General features: G+C 36.3%; 1 protein-coding gene across 1 annotated transcript in view; it reads right to left on the bottom strand.

Moving 5' to 3' along the window:
• The window catches only part of ADAM9 (ADAM metallopeptidase domain 9), a 101,267-nt gene that overhangs the window by 74,518 nt on the left and 10,221 nt on the right, over positions 1-16,528 (bottom strand). The window contains exons 2-6 of the mRNA XM_081129348.1: positions 15,104-15,201; positions 12,218-12,276; positions 8,207-8,285; positions 2,522-2,598; positions 1,307-1,502 (exon numbers count right to left, since the gene is read on the bottom strand). Of these exons, the coding sequence (XP_080985474.1) occupies positions 1,307-1,502; positions 2,522-2,598; positions 8,207-8,285; positions 12,218-12,276; positions 15,104-15,201 (509 nt within the window). The remainder of the gene's footprint in view (positions 1-1,306; positions 1,503-2,521; positions 2,599-8,206; positions 8,286-12,217; positions 12,277-15,103; positions 15,202-16,528) is intronic.

Here is a 16,528-nt window from a genome sequence, read left to right as displayed (position 1 = left end):
AAAAGAATGGTGTAGTAGTCAAGAGTAGATGGTAGGAGAGGCAATGAAAATAATGGCATAAAAACCGGGATACGAGTGTCCCTGGAGCTATCTGAAATAATTAAGGTTCTAAAGCCTAATCTCTCTCTCTCTCGGTTTCTCCAACCTAGAGCTCAAGAATCACGATTCCAGTTTGTGTAAAAGGTATCCAAATAAAAAATTCTACTGCTCTCTGAAAGAAAGCATAATGGGCTATTCTGTAGCAATGATAAAAAGATATAATTACTGTTTAAGATGTAAGCCAGTTTCTAAAACACAGTTCTACTGTATTCAGTTTGGTTGCAGAAACTGCATATTGCCATGTTGTTATCCCCTAGTACCTGTCATAATGACTGGCACATAGTTGGCAAAAACCTAGCAACAGTATTTGTTTAATGCATAAATACGTGATTTTTTAAAACTTTAGTCTGTGTCCACAGAAAGACAAATGGATAAAGATATGGTATATACATACAATGGAATATTACTCAGCATAAAAAAGAATGAAATTTTGCCATTTGCAACAACATGGATGGCCTAGAAGGTATTATGGTAAATAAAATAAGTCAGAAAAGGACAAATACTGTATGATTTCACTTACACGTGGAATCTTAAAAACAAAATAAATGAACACACAGAACAGAAACAAACTCATAGACACAGAGAACAAATTGATGGTTGCCAGGTGGGAGGGGGAGGGGGATGAGTGAAAAGGTGAAAGGGATTAAGATGCACAAATTGCACAGGAAATATATCAATAATATTATAGCCCAGCCAGTGTGGCTCAGTGGTTGAATGTCAACCTATGCACCAAGAGGTCACCAGTTTAATTCCCAGTCAGGGCACATGCCCAGGTTGTGGGCTCAATCCCCGGCGGGGGCGTGCAGGAGGCAGCAGATCAATGTTGATGGTTCTCTCTCATCAGTGTTTCTATCTGTCTCTCCCTCTCCCTTCTTCTCTCTCTAAAATCAATAAAAACATATTTTAAAAAATAATAATAAGATAACTATGTATGGTGCTAGATGGGGACTAGGCTTATTGAGGTGATCACTTTTTAAGGTATATAAATGTCTAATCACTATGTTATACACCTGAAATTAATATAATATTATATGTCAACTATAATTGAAAATTTTTTAAAACTTTAAAAAAAAGAAAATCCTCAAAATAATTATGCTTCATTTTTATACAATAAAAATAGCTATCTGAATTAAGTTGCAAAACAGAACAAAAAATAAAACACATAAAAACCTTAGCCGAGCCATGGAGAAATATATTATTTCCTTACTCGAAGTAGCTGAGTGATGCTAGGAGGCTCTTCCTCTTCATCCTGTGCTGTTTCTTTCTCCATATCCTTGTTGGAAACCCCACATTTCAGAGGCTCTTTGAGGACATCATCCATTCGATAAAAGATGTGCTCAAAGTGAGAGCTGTTTTGCAGGGGTTCAATCCCATAACTCACATTCTCTATATGCAGCAGTCCTCTAAGTGTTGCATTACACATACACAATTTTTAAGAATGAAGAAAAACACACAAGAAAATAAATCAGAAAACCTGAATTCAAGTCCTACTTCTTAACATATGTAAGAAAGAGTAACATGGTATAGAGAAAAACATAGGGCCTTATAGAGTCAAGCAGACCTAAATTTAAAGCTCAAGACTTCTACTTACTAGCATCACTTCCCAAAGTTACTTAACCTCTCTGAGTGATTACTGCACAGTGGAAGGCAACGAAGGACAGTGGCTAAAAGTGTAGAGTCTGGGGCCAGAGAACCAGAGTTTGAATCCCAAATGTTTCCTACTAGCTGTGGGACGCACAGCAAGTTATTTAACCTCTGCCTTACTTTACATTCTGCATAGGGCTGTCCTGAAAACTAAATTATTTAATAAGAGCCAAATACTTAGAACATTGCCTGGCACACAGTAACTGTTCCATAAGTGTTATTACTTAAATGGCAATAATTGTAGCCATCTTATAGAGTTGGTTTGAGAAATAAAACTAATATTTATTAGTTCAGTCAATCATGCAACCAACCCACCAGCAGTGTCATACTGCCAGGCCCTCAATAAACATAATTTTAATGTTATTATCATTTCACTTGGTATGTGCTACAATTTCTCCAAACCTAGGTTTGCTCACCTAAATGTGGAGATAATGAGCCCGTTTTCACAGTCATTATCAGACTTAAACAAAAGAATGTAAGTGAAAATTTTATAAAGTGCTACAGAAATTTTAACTATATTTTATTTTAAATAGCAAAAGTGATTTAGTAGCCTTAGAATGAGATTTTTCTCTTTAAATGTGAAAACTTATCCACTGTAATATTTTCCTAAATAAGCATGCCAGGAATGATATCAGAAACATAGCTCTAAAGATCTTCAGCAACATCGAAGTAAAATCTAATTTTGCTAAGTCCCCCAAAATGACTTGATTTGAAAACAGAGGTAGGTAAGGGGGTAAGAAATAGAGGGAAAAGTGAACTAATAAAGAAAATTCATTACCTGAGTCCAAAACAGTCACTAAGAGCAACAGATGATTTATAAAGTCCCTCCACATAGCCCCGATAATGACAATGATCCTAAATGATAAAAACTATGTTATCTTCAAATACTGTTACATTCCTGAAAAGCATCAAAGAAATTACAGAGCTAACAAGATTATTTAAGGTGAATAAACTAAAAATTTTATTTATATTATTGGCATCTCATAATATCACATGGCATTCTTTAGGCTATTTCAGATTACCTACTACCACCCTACAAGTACACAAATGTTTAGGTGGAATTTTAAAGAATACTAAATACAAACAGCTCTACCCCAATAACCCTTAAGCCTAGAAGCAGAAAAGGACAGCATTATGTCACATACAACATTTTAACATTTTAAATCACAGTCAATCCAAGAAGCAATAGCAGCCAATTGACATCTAACACAGAAAATGACCTTGTGACAGGCTAATTATGTCAAGGGGGGGGGAAACTTAGTATGTAGCGAAAGAGGTGATTTTGGTCAAATTACTTTCTTTTCTTCCTACAGATATGTTGATTGTATTACTATTAGTTATACATTCAGCCATCTTTAAAAACTAAAGAGTCTTTATCCTTAATTTTGAGCAAGAACTTGACCAGTGGAAATAAAAGCATAATATCACTTACTAATATTAGATTTTTTAGTACACATAAGATCTTCTCATCTTTAAAACAATTATAAAGCATTAATTAAAAAAAATAAAAAGCCAAGGGTGTGGGGCGAGGGGGAACCAGCCCTATCACACTGAGACACGGACATATCACAAGGCCTTAATAATTAAAACAGCATGCTACTGGTGGTGCATTAATTGAGAGACCAACCAGTGGAAACTGAGAGACCAACCAGTGGAACAGAATACAGTCTCAAAATAGTCCAAAGTACATGCAGAACTTTTATGGTAAAAGTGGCGTCTCAAATAACTGTGGCAAAGATGTACTTTCAATAAATGGTGCTCAGTCCACTGGTTAGACATTTAAAAAAGGATAAGATTAAATCCATACCTCACACCATACATAAGAATAAACTCCAAATAGATCAAGGACATAAACATAAAAAATGAAACCATACAAGAACTGAAAGAGAATATGGGTGAATTCCTCTTTAACGTGGGTGTAGAGAAAGGGTTTCTAACTATCACTCAAAAACTATATGCAATAAAAGACTGATCATTTTTGCTATATAAAAAAGGGCTTTTGCCCTAGGTGGTTTTGCTCAGTGGTTAGAGCGTAGGCCAGGGGACTGAAGGGCCCCACATTCAATTCCAGTCAAAGTCACATACCTCAGTTGCAGGCTCGATCCCTGGCCCGGTTGGGGCAGGTGCAGAGGCAGTCAATCAGTGTGTCTCTCTCACACTGATGTTTCTCTCTCTCTCTCTCTGTCTTCCCCTCCCCCCCCCGCCCCGCCTTCCACTTTCTCTGAAAAGCAATGGAAAAAATATCCTTGGGTGAGGATTAAAAAAAAAAAAAAGTTTTTAAATCTTCTACATGGAAAGAAACACCAGAAAACAAGGTCAAAAGATAATTCACAGACTGGGAGAAAATACATCATTGATAAAGTTAATATCCTTAACTTATTATAAAGTACTCTTAAACAATGAAGGGGAAAAATTAAAAACCCAATAAAAAAACTGACCAAAGACAGGAGCAGATATTTGCAAAGGAGGGTATAAAAATGCCCTTACATACATGAAAACATTTTCAGTTTTACTAATGATAAAGAACTCAGGAGCCTGTGCTGATATAAACAAAAAGGGAAAACTTCCCTTACAGTAGAAAGCACTGATGAATAGAGCACTGATAAAATTAGGAAATCACAATTTTAACAACTATTATAATAACAACTGATTCAGGCAAATACTAAACACTAAAGCTAGTGGGTAAAAATTTGAGAAGTTACAGGATACCTGTTTAATCTCAGAGTATCTAATAATAATATTAATTAAAAAGGTAAAAACAGTACCTTTACAGAGGACAAACCTGGCAGACGACTCCTTAACCAAATGATCAATATTAACATTGTTAATAATTGTGCTAATTGCAGCATATGCTTACTGATTTGATACATTAAGAACCACTCGGTATCTATTCAGTGGTATTCCTGCCAAAAGTACATAACCTGAATCTGATCATGAGTAAACATCAAACAAACTCAAATGGCAGGGCATTCTACAAAAAATTGTACTCTAAATGTTGTGAGAGACAAGAAAAGATAAGTACTTCCAGATTAAAGGACACTAAAGAAATATGACTACTGAATGTAACAGGATTTTCTTTCATTATTGTATAGCTGTTGATGTGAACAAGACTGACTCCATCTTTGTGGCCTTGATTCCTTGTTCAAGTTTTTCATGCTGTGAACACTGACTAACCTCACTAATGTCAGCCAGCATACCAAAGCCTTAATGTTAATGATTATCTGTGTTCTTTAGAACTTTACAATATAACCACAGAAATCCTAGTCACTGATGGACTAGAATGGCACGGCAACTAAGTTTAATATCAAACTAGGTGCTGGCATCAATTGTAAGCAACCATCCAACATAAGACCACCAGGAAGTATGGTTTCTGGCACATACTGCATTAGCTGTCCCTTTGTCTTGTTAATCATTAGTACTTCAGTGATACCATTTAAAACATTTACTGTAACAACTGTCTGGTAGGGGAGACTAGCTGTGCAGACTGTACAGTTGCCGTCTACTTCAATTCTATTGTAGGGTAAGTAACTTGCCCTACAATAAATTCTGTTATATTCTATGGAATTGCCTGCCTCATTTTTCAGTCTCAAGATACCTTCTTGTTTTGGTGACCACTATAGCTTCATTCCACCATCAGACATTATTGGGGGAAAAGAAACACAAAAAAATGATAGGTTTGTAAATTAGGTAACAGTATTGCTTCAATGTTAACTTCCTAATTTTGAGAATTGTACTGTGGTTACAAAAAAAAATCCTTGTTTTTAGGAAATTTACATTGAGGTATTAAGGATAAAGGAATACCATGTCTGTAACCAATCTTAAAAGGTTCAGAAAACAATAAAGAAGAAAGAAATGATAAAACAAATGTAGTAAAATGTTAACATTTCAAGAATCTAGGTGAGGTATGCATTACTCATGCAAATTTTCCTGTAAGTATAAAACTGTGAAGAAGAAAAAACTTTTTAAACAGTTATACACTAAATAACACAGGCTGAATTTAAACACTGTACAGCTTGTTCAGTGTAGGGCAATTTACAGCCACTAATGTTTTTCTTCCCAGTGATCTATAGTTATAGCTTTGATATTGCTGCCTTCTCACTAGAGAAAGAAAATATCTTCTACTATTACAGATGAGGTAACACTTATGAGACAGTGATACAGCAATTCATAGCACTCAGAAATTAAATGTTTCTAGTTTCAACTTTAATAACAGAAGCTCTCTTATTTGACATGACTAAAATCCAGTACTTGGTCACTAAATCTACCAACCTGATGGTATTTTTTTAATAACTTGCTTTTATTAAATCTTTCCAAAGCACCCAATTTACTTTTTTAAAAAACAAATCATATTTTGTAAGTTTAGAAAACATCTCACTGAATTCTATAATGACAGTAACGGTACAAATGGCAAAAAAGCTTTGGAAACACAAACTCTAAGCAAAAAATTCAACTCGTAGGAGCAGAAGTACACTGAACTATTAGAGAACAGCCTACCAGCCATAAGAATCTAGCAGGCAGTCAATATATTTTTAGAGGACACAAAGAGCGTCAATTAGTTGGGAGAATTGATGAAAAGACTTTCCTAATGCATTTACAAGGTACCTCAAGTTCTAAGATACAGTAATTTGGAATGTATTTCACACAGCAATTCATATGAAGTGGTTATTAAAACTTTGTTTCTTTGTGAAAAAATATGGCCTTGTGGAAGATACTGATGATAAAAGTCACTTAAGAGCTTTACAAATTACTCTAATCTTAAATAACAGAATCGTAAGGGAAAGCATTTAAATTTTCTCAGTGTAAATTAATTGCATTTTATGGACAAAAGTGTATGTCATTATGATATCTGCCAATCTAGCCATATGCAAAAAAAACCCAGTACCAAAGTTTTAATTGGTACAGTATCTGAAATCTAGTCACACTTTCATTTATCTGAACAATATTCAATAACCAAGAAATAAGTGAAAGACTCCATCTGTCTTAGTTTGTATTTTTCAAACACCCAGGAAAGTACAATTCCATAATACTTTAAGATAACAGTTACATAAATTTCTAACTGAAATCTATTTTTAGCAGTTTTAAGCACATATACTTTCAATAATAACAAATAATAATGATATTTATTGAGTTAAAAACTGTCAAAATGACTTCTAAGAAACTCACAAATATTAACTCAGTTAAGCCTCCTAATAACTCCATGAAGTTGTAATTATTATCCCATTTTAAGGTGAGGATACTAAGGCACAAAAAGGTTAAAGTAACTTGGTCAGCAAGTAAATGACAGAGCCAAGATTCGAGTCCCAAGAAACCTCTCTGAGGGGCGGGAATAAAAAAGCCTTTTTGAGATCACTGCTTGTCAAGTGGCATAAATTATGTGGTCTTTGGCCTCATGCCATAGCAAGCTTTGGATGGATGATTGGATGGATGGATGGATGGATGGATGGATGGATGGATGGATGGATGAATGATTTGTAATCTGGTTTATGCTATCATGTAAAATTAGGCTCCTCTACTAATCTGCTATTACATATGAATATTACATATTACATATAACAACAAACAGAACACTAAGATAAAGGAATCAGAAAAGGATAGGGCTAAGTCAGCATTTCCCTAATTTTTTAAAAGTACTAATTAATTCAAATAAATTTAATTAAGCAATTAAAGACTACTCTAAAATAAAGGCTTTGTCATCTAGCTGAAGAATGCAGCAAAAGTGCACAACTAACAAAAACAAGTCAAGCTAGCAAAACGTTACAAAGCTCAGGGGGAAAATAACACATGTTTAATGGGAACAAAGACTTCTTGAGAAAACCATTGCTAAAGGAAAAAATATACAAAACCTAACTGCCAAAAAGCATTGTAAAACACTCTCCCCAAATAAAACTAGAAATGTTTATGCTCTGCTTAAATAACACATACAACCAAATCTATATCTGCCAATTTTTTCAAGTATCCCTGGCCAGTTCTGTGCTTAGGAATACTCTGTTCTCTGATGCAAAGAGGACCACAACTCTTTAGGAAAGAACTGTTTTCAGTGAAAAATTGGAACATGTAACAGCAAATCAGTGTTTGTTCTTTACTAAGTACTAATGGAAAATTAAATGGTTTAATAAAGAAGATGTGCTTTTGGAGATGGAAAATTTCAGCAAAAAAAAAAATCTGTTTTCAAAATGTATCAAACTTTCCCTTTTCATAATCAGTAAGGATTATCATTAAATAGAAGATTATTCTCCTGGTCTTTAAATAACAACACTTGACTACTGAGTATCTGGAGAGCAATAAGTTACAGTTTAATCTATATAAATGCACACACCACCCCCAGGACAACTACATATATTATAATGTCAAAGGTGACCCTTGAAGTTGTGAGATGTAACAGTCCTGAGTGCCTAAACAGAAGTTCTTTTAAAATTATAATTGTTTTAAATTCTGCTACAGGATCAAGAATAAAGTATATTACCTGTATATCAGGATGGTCAGAGATGAGAGCCCCTTCCTTGTTATAGGTATAAACTACAAAGTCTTTGGGCAAAAGGTCTCTGGAAGAGGAATAAAACACGCCATTTAAAATTATTTTATCTACATACAACTAAGAACACAACTCATAAGGCATTATTCCTAGAAGAGATGAGCAGGAATAAAAACTTTCACTGGATATATTATTATTTAAAGAAGGAGCTACCATAAAACTAAAAGCTCACAAATGGGCTTGCACCTGAAACCATGTGAATCACTTTCTCATACAGAATGTTAAGTTGCATATTTGTTCTAATAGTCTTAAAATGCCGGTTACAAAAAATTAATAACACAAATGATGTCCTTAATTTTTTCTGATATGTCTCACAGGAAAAGCATAAATTAGGTTATATAGTACATCATATTTCTAGAAGGAAAATAAGTGCTTTTACTCAGTTCTGAAAGTCCTATATAAACAAGAAGCACTCACTGCCTTCACCTCCTAAGTACAGGAAAAAAAATGTGGCAGTTGTTGCAGGAAACAAGTATTGCTGATTCCTGAAGCTGCCCTGCATGTTAAGGGAGCTCAGTAGCATAAATCATATGTGTAAAGATAGGGTTCTCTTTGTTAAAGAAAAAATATTCAGAGACACTTGCTGAAGATGATAAGGCAGACTTGTATTCAGGATCACCGTGATAGGTATAGGGACCACTGCAATGGGACGTTAGTCAGGGGAGAGAGATCAGACTCTAACACACATGGAGCATGGGCTCATGGGAATTTATGGCTAAGGAGCTGGGTGAGGGTCAGCAGAAAGAAAATTACTAAGAGGAAACATCAAGGGGTGAGGGAGGCTCTAGCTAAACTGGCCTAACAGATTCTTACTGAAGACTGACCAGGGTGATCAGATACCACCTGAGGATAAGGAACAGGTTCAGACATCCAGTGTGATCAGATAGCAAGTGGGGAGGGGGATGAAGGGAGTTTTGCTAAACTGACTTAGGGTTCTTGCTAAAACTGGAGTTCACAAGAAAGTGCACCAGTGGGCCTAGGAGAAGGTTCAGGAGCCTGACTAGAGTTTAGTCAAGCAAACACTGTCATTTGCAGCAGAACTGGAGCAGCTCCATTATCAGCGCCTGCTTATCTCCAGGGCTTTGGGACAAGTCTGGAATGCAATGTGCTAGCTAGTGACTTACAATGCACCATTTATGGTTCTAAACCTTCTAAGTTCCCCTCCTGGCATCCAGGACCAGCTTATCTAAGTTGTTTGGAGATGGACAGATTGATGGTTTAGGCGGAGTTTAACAACGTAGCCTGGCTTTAGCTACAGAACCAGTGTAGTATAAAATCCTCTCTGTAAACTTGTGCCTGGGCTCCCCTGAAAATCTGATGCTTCACACAGATCTCAGTGTTTTGTGCAACTGAGAAAGGACCCTGGGGGGCTCTGCCTGGATGTTTTTGAACCCCTTCAAGATTACTTGCACTTCTTTTTCCTGATGTACTTCTCCTTTACATTTATTAAGTGAAGGAGCTTGGGAGTAGCCTGTGAGGTCTTGAGTCCTTGCAATTATCCAACTCTGTTCAGTCGCTGCACCATCCTCCCTTCTCTCACTCTCTCCCACACATATGCACCCTTTGGTTCCTCTTGTGGTGAATTTGAAAAGAATAAACTGAGATACTCAGCTTTGTTCTGTCCCTCTTCCTCTTTGGAAATCACTGCCTGCCCAGTAACAACACAAATTTCACATTGTGTCCCCGGAAGCAGGCCTGCCAGCAAGTAGCACTGATCATGAAAGACTAAATCTGCCTAATATTCAGTCAGGATTAGGAGGTCCATTGGGTTCTCATTATAAGCTAAGCCCTCCAAGCCAGTCCTTATCAGTAACAAAGTGAAGTTTTAACCTACTTTGCCCTTCTGTTTTATTTTGAAACTTGTTCAGCACAGGCAAAGAAAAGGTGTGCTACCTTCTTTCCCACACCCCATCCCTGCAGATTATGTACACTCAGGGAGTGTGCATAATCTGCAGGGAGGGTTCACAGCTTTAACCCAATTCACAAAGGATTCGTGACTTCAAAAAAGTTAAGACCACTATTCTAGTGGGAGGAAAAATAAGCATTTATTCGAATATAGTCACTCTCTCATTGAACTTCATAATTTCCCCATTACTTGAGAGAATATATCTGAGTCATTTTATTGGAGGCTATCTACACTAACTTCTTTCCATTGGTAATCACCAGCTTTGATGACCACCTTTCAAAGACATTCAAAGGCCTAACAACTCTTACAGATACCTGGAAAATTACCATTTCCCACCAATTCAAGAAGCATAGCAATGTAGACTATACATAGCACATACATATGTAGATCAATAGACTTCAGGTCATATGACTTAGATTTGCACCCCAGCTTGAACACTTACAAACTAACCTTCCTGAAACTTAGTATTCTTATGCATAAAATGAGGACAATAAACACGGCTCTACAATAAAGTTGTTATGACAATATAATAAATGAGATAAAGTTTATGAAAATGCTTTCTAAGCCAAAAACTTTGCAAACATAAGGGGGAAAAATTCTATTGAAAATTTTTAATTAATTTACATCTCCTTGTAGAAAGGAAGAGTAGGAGAAAATATTTAGAACTGTAAGATTTCTGTACATATTGACATTAGATAGGGGTCAAGTAGGATCTCTCAGGAGTTTGGTGAGAATTAAATAAATAATACACTTAAAAGTGCCTGGAACATAGTAAATGTTCAATAAATGTTAACATCTATCAAGTACAGTAGAAGGCTTCAGAAAGCCTCTCTGTCTGAAAATATGTCACACTGCCTACAATTCTGTCAGGGAGCTTCAGATCCTTTGACTCAGCCTCCCTTTCTAAGACGAAAAGTGTTACTCAAACTTGAGGATGCACATAAATCATCTGGAAAACTTGTTGAAACACAGATTGCTGCAACACCTCCCCAAATTCTGATTCATTCTTGCACTGGACCTGAGAACCTGCATTTCTCACAAACTCCCAGGGGCTGCTGCTGGTTCCAAGACAACACTTTGAGCAGCACTTCCTCAGACAGGAATACTTCACATCCCATCATTCACACCTTAGTATAAATGTGTTTTATAAGGTGGCTTTCCCTGTGAACTCTCACTAAAGATATTGAAAGTTTTGCTACATAAGAAAAGGGAGAGAGGGGACAAAACAGGCCACAGGAAAGTGGATGGCTCAGCACAGTAAGAAAACTGCATTTCAAAAGGCAGCTGAAGAAGACAGATTACCAAAGTGGGATCAGGTGAAAACATGCAAAATAAGGAGAAAAGATTAAAATGGGGAGGTGAGAGAATACTGCGATGGACTGAATGTTTGTGCTGCCACTTCCCAAAATTTATATGTTGAAGCTCAAACTCCCAGTGTGGCTGTGTTTGGAGATGGGGACACTAAGGAGGTAATTACAGCTAAATGAGGTCATAAGTGCAAAGCCCTGTGTCGACAGAATTAGTATCCTTATAAGAAAAGACATCAGAGAGCGTGCTCCTCCTACCCGTAACCCCAGGCACACACACCAAGGAGAGGCCATGGGAGCACACAGAGAGATGTCCACATGCGACCCCCATTGAGGGCCCTCACCAACCCTGCTGGCATCCTGGTCTTGGCCTTCTAGTTTCCAGAACTATGGCAAATAAATACATTTCTGTTGTTAAGTCTGTGGTTTTTTGCTATGGCAGCTCTAGCAGACTGATACAACTACTAAAGACTTCTTTACCCCTGCTCGGTTGTTCCTTGGGTTGATAACAATTAAAAAGTTTTCTTCTTAAATACAACTTTCTCTTACTTTAAATTTTCCCTTGCTCTAATGTCAATGGAAATATAAAATAGTATGGCTTTTTCCAAACTTCTACACTTACTATTGTTGGTTTTTATCAATCCACTAAACAACATCTAACTAGAAAAGAAATCTATACACTATTGGGGGGAAAATTACTGAAAAGCCAAAGCAAATTAAATTTCTTACTTGTTCCTTTCCAAGTGAATAATATGCTCTTTTCCTTCAGCCTGAATAACATAAGATACCTAAATGCACAAAGAAGGAAAAAAGAACAATAAAACACCATCTTATAAATTACTTTTCAACAACAGGTATTTATAAGACACTGGAAATTCCATCCTTAATTAAAACAATTTGATATTGACTGAAATTGTTTTACAGAAAAACCTTATATCTGCTCTTAAATAATAAAAAATACTCTGACCATCCCTGCTTTCCTTTGGTAACTTATTGTGGAAAATCGCCTGCATGTTTATCTAAACCCTTCTTAAATTCGTTTAGAACTGAGTTATAACTTCAGGAATTATTTTTGTTAAGTGCATCCAAGTATTACCTACATACAGTATAAAGTAGTTCTTCCTTTTGTTTAAATAAATGTCTTAGTTTCAAGAGACTATCCCTAGTTCTAGTTATCTGAAAGTTGAAAAGAAATACATACGCTCTTACAATTTTATATCTTCACATGATTTACCACATTTCATCTATTCTAAAACAGATTTCCCCACCCTGCATGTGAACAACTCTGAAGTCAGGATCATCATACACAGGCACAGTAGTCTGACTGGTAGCACTCTGTTTCTTTCTTAATTAGTGGTACATTAAATGACAGCGGGCCTTACCATGAATGGCATCTCAGAGTCAATGAACTGAGATAAGGTAACCTGCACTTACACATCCTCAAGCTCATGGGATCCTCTTCTCTACCTCAAACAACTCTGAAACAACTTCTTCAGCAACTCAACAGTTCATTAGCCAGAAGTGTTTAATGTGATTGCTAGAACCAGGAGATTCAACTTTACCTTAACTCTTTAACAAAAGAGAAAATCATGGAAGAACTCAACAAATAATATTATCAGAACTGTCCTCTTATTTTCCCTACTGTGTCTGCACTGCAAGTTAACATCTTCCCAAGAAATGGCATGATTCCCTCTCCTGGAACACGTCAACATCTGACTTCCAGGCCTAGACCAAATTCCAGATCCTGGCATTCTACTTACATGCCCTGAGTGGGAACCTGAGAAGTACTTGTGATCTACCTAGATCTCCACTGAGGCATCAAAAATACCAAGCTCCTTCCATCATCTCAGTTTTGACCTGTTCCTTTCTATTCTTTCTGCTCTTGGCCAGTCATCTGATATAAAAACAACACTGTCATCTCTGAAAAGAATTCTGAGAGTAAGAATTAAATCATGATACTGTATTCTTTCCCCAAATATCTGCTCATTCCCCTCCTTCTGGCCTCCACTCATGGGTTATCTTCTCTGTAAGGCCTCCCCAAGCTGTACCACTAAAAAAATTCAGCCCAGCCCATGTGGCTCAGTGGTTGAGCACTGCCCTATGAACCAGGAGGTCACAGTTTGATTCCCGGTGAGGACACATGCCCAGGTTGCAGACTTGATCCCCAGTAGGGGGCGTGCAGGAGGCAGCCGATCAATGACTCTCATCACTGATGTGTCTAGCTCTCTCTCTCCCTCTCCCTTCCTCTCTCTGAAATCAATAAAAACATATTTTTTAAAAATTCAAACCCTCTCACCCCACTCCTACCCCTATTTCTACACTTCTTATTCCCCTTCCTGCTTTTCACTTTCTCCAGAGCGCTTATTACCATTTCCAGTAATCCGTATTATTAAGTGCTTATTGTTTCCCCCACTAAAATGGAAGCTTCATATGGGAATGGATTTTCATCTGTTTTGTTCCCTGCCATACCTCCAATGCCTAAACAGTGCTTCCACTTCTCCAAATATTTACTGGGGTGCATGAACGACATTTATTATGATCACAAGTATCTACATGTGCAGTACTGATGAAGATACAATCAGAGACACAAGAAGAAAACATAGTCCCTATGCTAGAGAAGAAAAGGAGGAAAATAACGAAGCAAGAACAAAGTAATTCTATCCTAAGGCAAAATAAAATCAGATGTTAGAATGCCCAGCTCAAAACAAAAACAAGGAAAAATTGTAAACTGCTCCACTGCAAGGAGATCTTAGAATCAATTATTTCTTACTTATAGAGGAGAAAATGAAGTTTAATGATCTACCCAATTAGTGACAGTACCCAGGGGGAGGGCTGAAACAAAAAGCTCCTGAATCTCAACTCCAGGCTTCTTACTATGCCCAGTCCTCAAACAATGTGCAAGCTGCCTTATATTGATAAATGTATCAGCAATTCAATGGGAATAAACTCTATCCTTCATACTCTCTTACTGTTCAATTATAATAAAGTTAAATTATAATTCTACAAAGTTGAAGAGTTTGCAAAATCAGCTGAAGTCCAAATATATTGTTTCTTAACTTTATAGTAAGACAAAATAGTCTAAAAAATAATTTTTGTGCATTGGTTACCCCATTAACAGCACAGTATGTTTCTTCTAATATGGAGATAAAACTTACTTTTGAGTAAACATTCCCAATATGAAACATATGCATGCAAAACACTACTATTCTCCAGTGTCCGTGAAAATACAGTATGAAGTATTTTACCTATCACAAACTAAGAGAGGGGTTACTTATTAGTATTACAAGATCTCTATAACCATCAGCAGTCAGTTAAGGGTTAGGAATCTATGTAATTAGCTTCCTATCCTGGTCCTGGAATCTTATTTAACTATTTCATTCTGTTATATTTCAAGTTGACCATTTTGTCTTTTAAAAAAGATACCAAGGATCAATATGTCACTTTTACTAGAATAACATTCAATAAACATCAGTGCCATATGTATGGTTCTATACTAATTTCTGGCCAATATTGACTCACTGAATCAATCACTGCTGAAAATAATACCGTTGTCTTTTAAAAACAAAAACAAAAAAAACCCCCTTAAATACATACATATTTCTCAAGAGAACTTACCTGTTTTGAATAGGGCCTACGGGCTTCTCTTCGTTCTCTAGTTAATCTCCAAGGAGTTATAATTTCATAAGAAGAGAGATGTGAGGTCTGTTGAAAGCCTACAGAAAAGGGAGCAACAAAAATTATATAACAAGTGAACCTGAAAAACTACATGGTACCAAAATATAATAGAATTCAAGAGCTGAATGTTCAAATAAAAAAACTCATTTGCTATTTCCATATTGAAATATATATATGGTTGTACATGAATATAGCAATAGTGTAAAGGGGAAAAATGAATTTCCTAAAACAGTATGTCAGCCTTTGTCCAAACAGTATATGTACAGCAATCATTTTCAAACAAGTTTTAAATATAAACGCTAACCCTTTTTCTTAAAAGAAATCTTAAGATATAAACACACACACACAAGAACTGCTTTGGTGGGGAAATGGATGTGCTAGAGATATCTGGAGCCTAGCAGCATTCACTCACCTCCCATTTCCCACCGTCATCCAACATGAGTGACATCCCCTGAGATGGTATTAGGGTAATAATGAAATGGCCAAGGGCAATAAGAGGGAAAGGTTCCTTTAATGCCTCGTGGGTTAAGTCTAATAAATCAACGATGTAGCAATTACAGCAAAAGAAATTAACGCCATTTAATCTATCCTAAAAAAGATAAACTTTAGATAAAATTTATTAACAATGAAGGAAAAACAATCATGAGGACTTGCTCTCAATTTCAATCCTACTCAGTTTACCACAGAGAAATCATCTCTAAGTGGGGCTTGAGTTCCAAAGTCATCACTTGAGCAAAAATTGAGTATAATCAAAATTAGCCACACAAATCCCTTAGGAAGATACCCCTCGTTGGAGTCTGAGACACAGTCTTTCAATACGTCCAACACAACCTCTTCTTCTAGCATCATTGCGATGATATGTCAATTTTTTCAGTAAACCTGATGAAGTAGATGGTCACCAGCTAAGGGTCATGGATAAAAACTCTATATATCTCTGTATTTTAAAACCACATTCAGTAAAAGGAGGCTTAAGTCTGATATACACAACAGAAAGACTGAAGGAAAAACAGAGTCACATCTTCCACTCAGATCAACTTAGGAAATAAATTCATTAAGTGGAATTTCTTCAGCAAATAAATGCTATTAAAAGGAAGAAGAAAGGATTTTCATAAACCAAAAAAGCCTTATGAATGTATGGACCTGTTTGAATCCTAATTCAAATAAATCAACGGGGGAGGGGGGGCGGCAAATTCTGAGACAATCAGGGAAATTTTAACACTGCACAGATATTGAATGATCTTGAAGAAATACTGCTAATTTTTTAAGTGTAATAACCATATTGTGGGTAAGGTTTTCTTTTAAAAGTCCTTATGTCTTAGAGATTTATTCTGAATATTCAAGGGCAAAATGATACGATGTCTAGGA

The sequence above is a fragment of the Miniopterus schreibersii genome (genome assembly GCF_964146895.1).
Source record: "Miniopterus schreibersii genome assembly, chromosome: 2".
Classification (NCBI taxonomy): Eukaryota; Metazoa; Chordata; class Mammalia; order Chiroptera; family Miniopteridae; genus Miniopterus; species Miniopterus schreibersii.
This window is presented reverse-complemented; position numbering and strand designations above follow the sequence as displayed.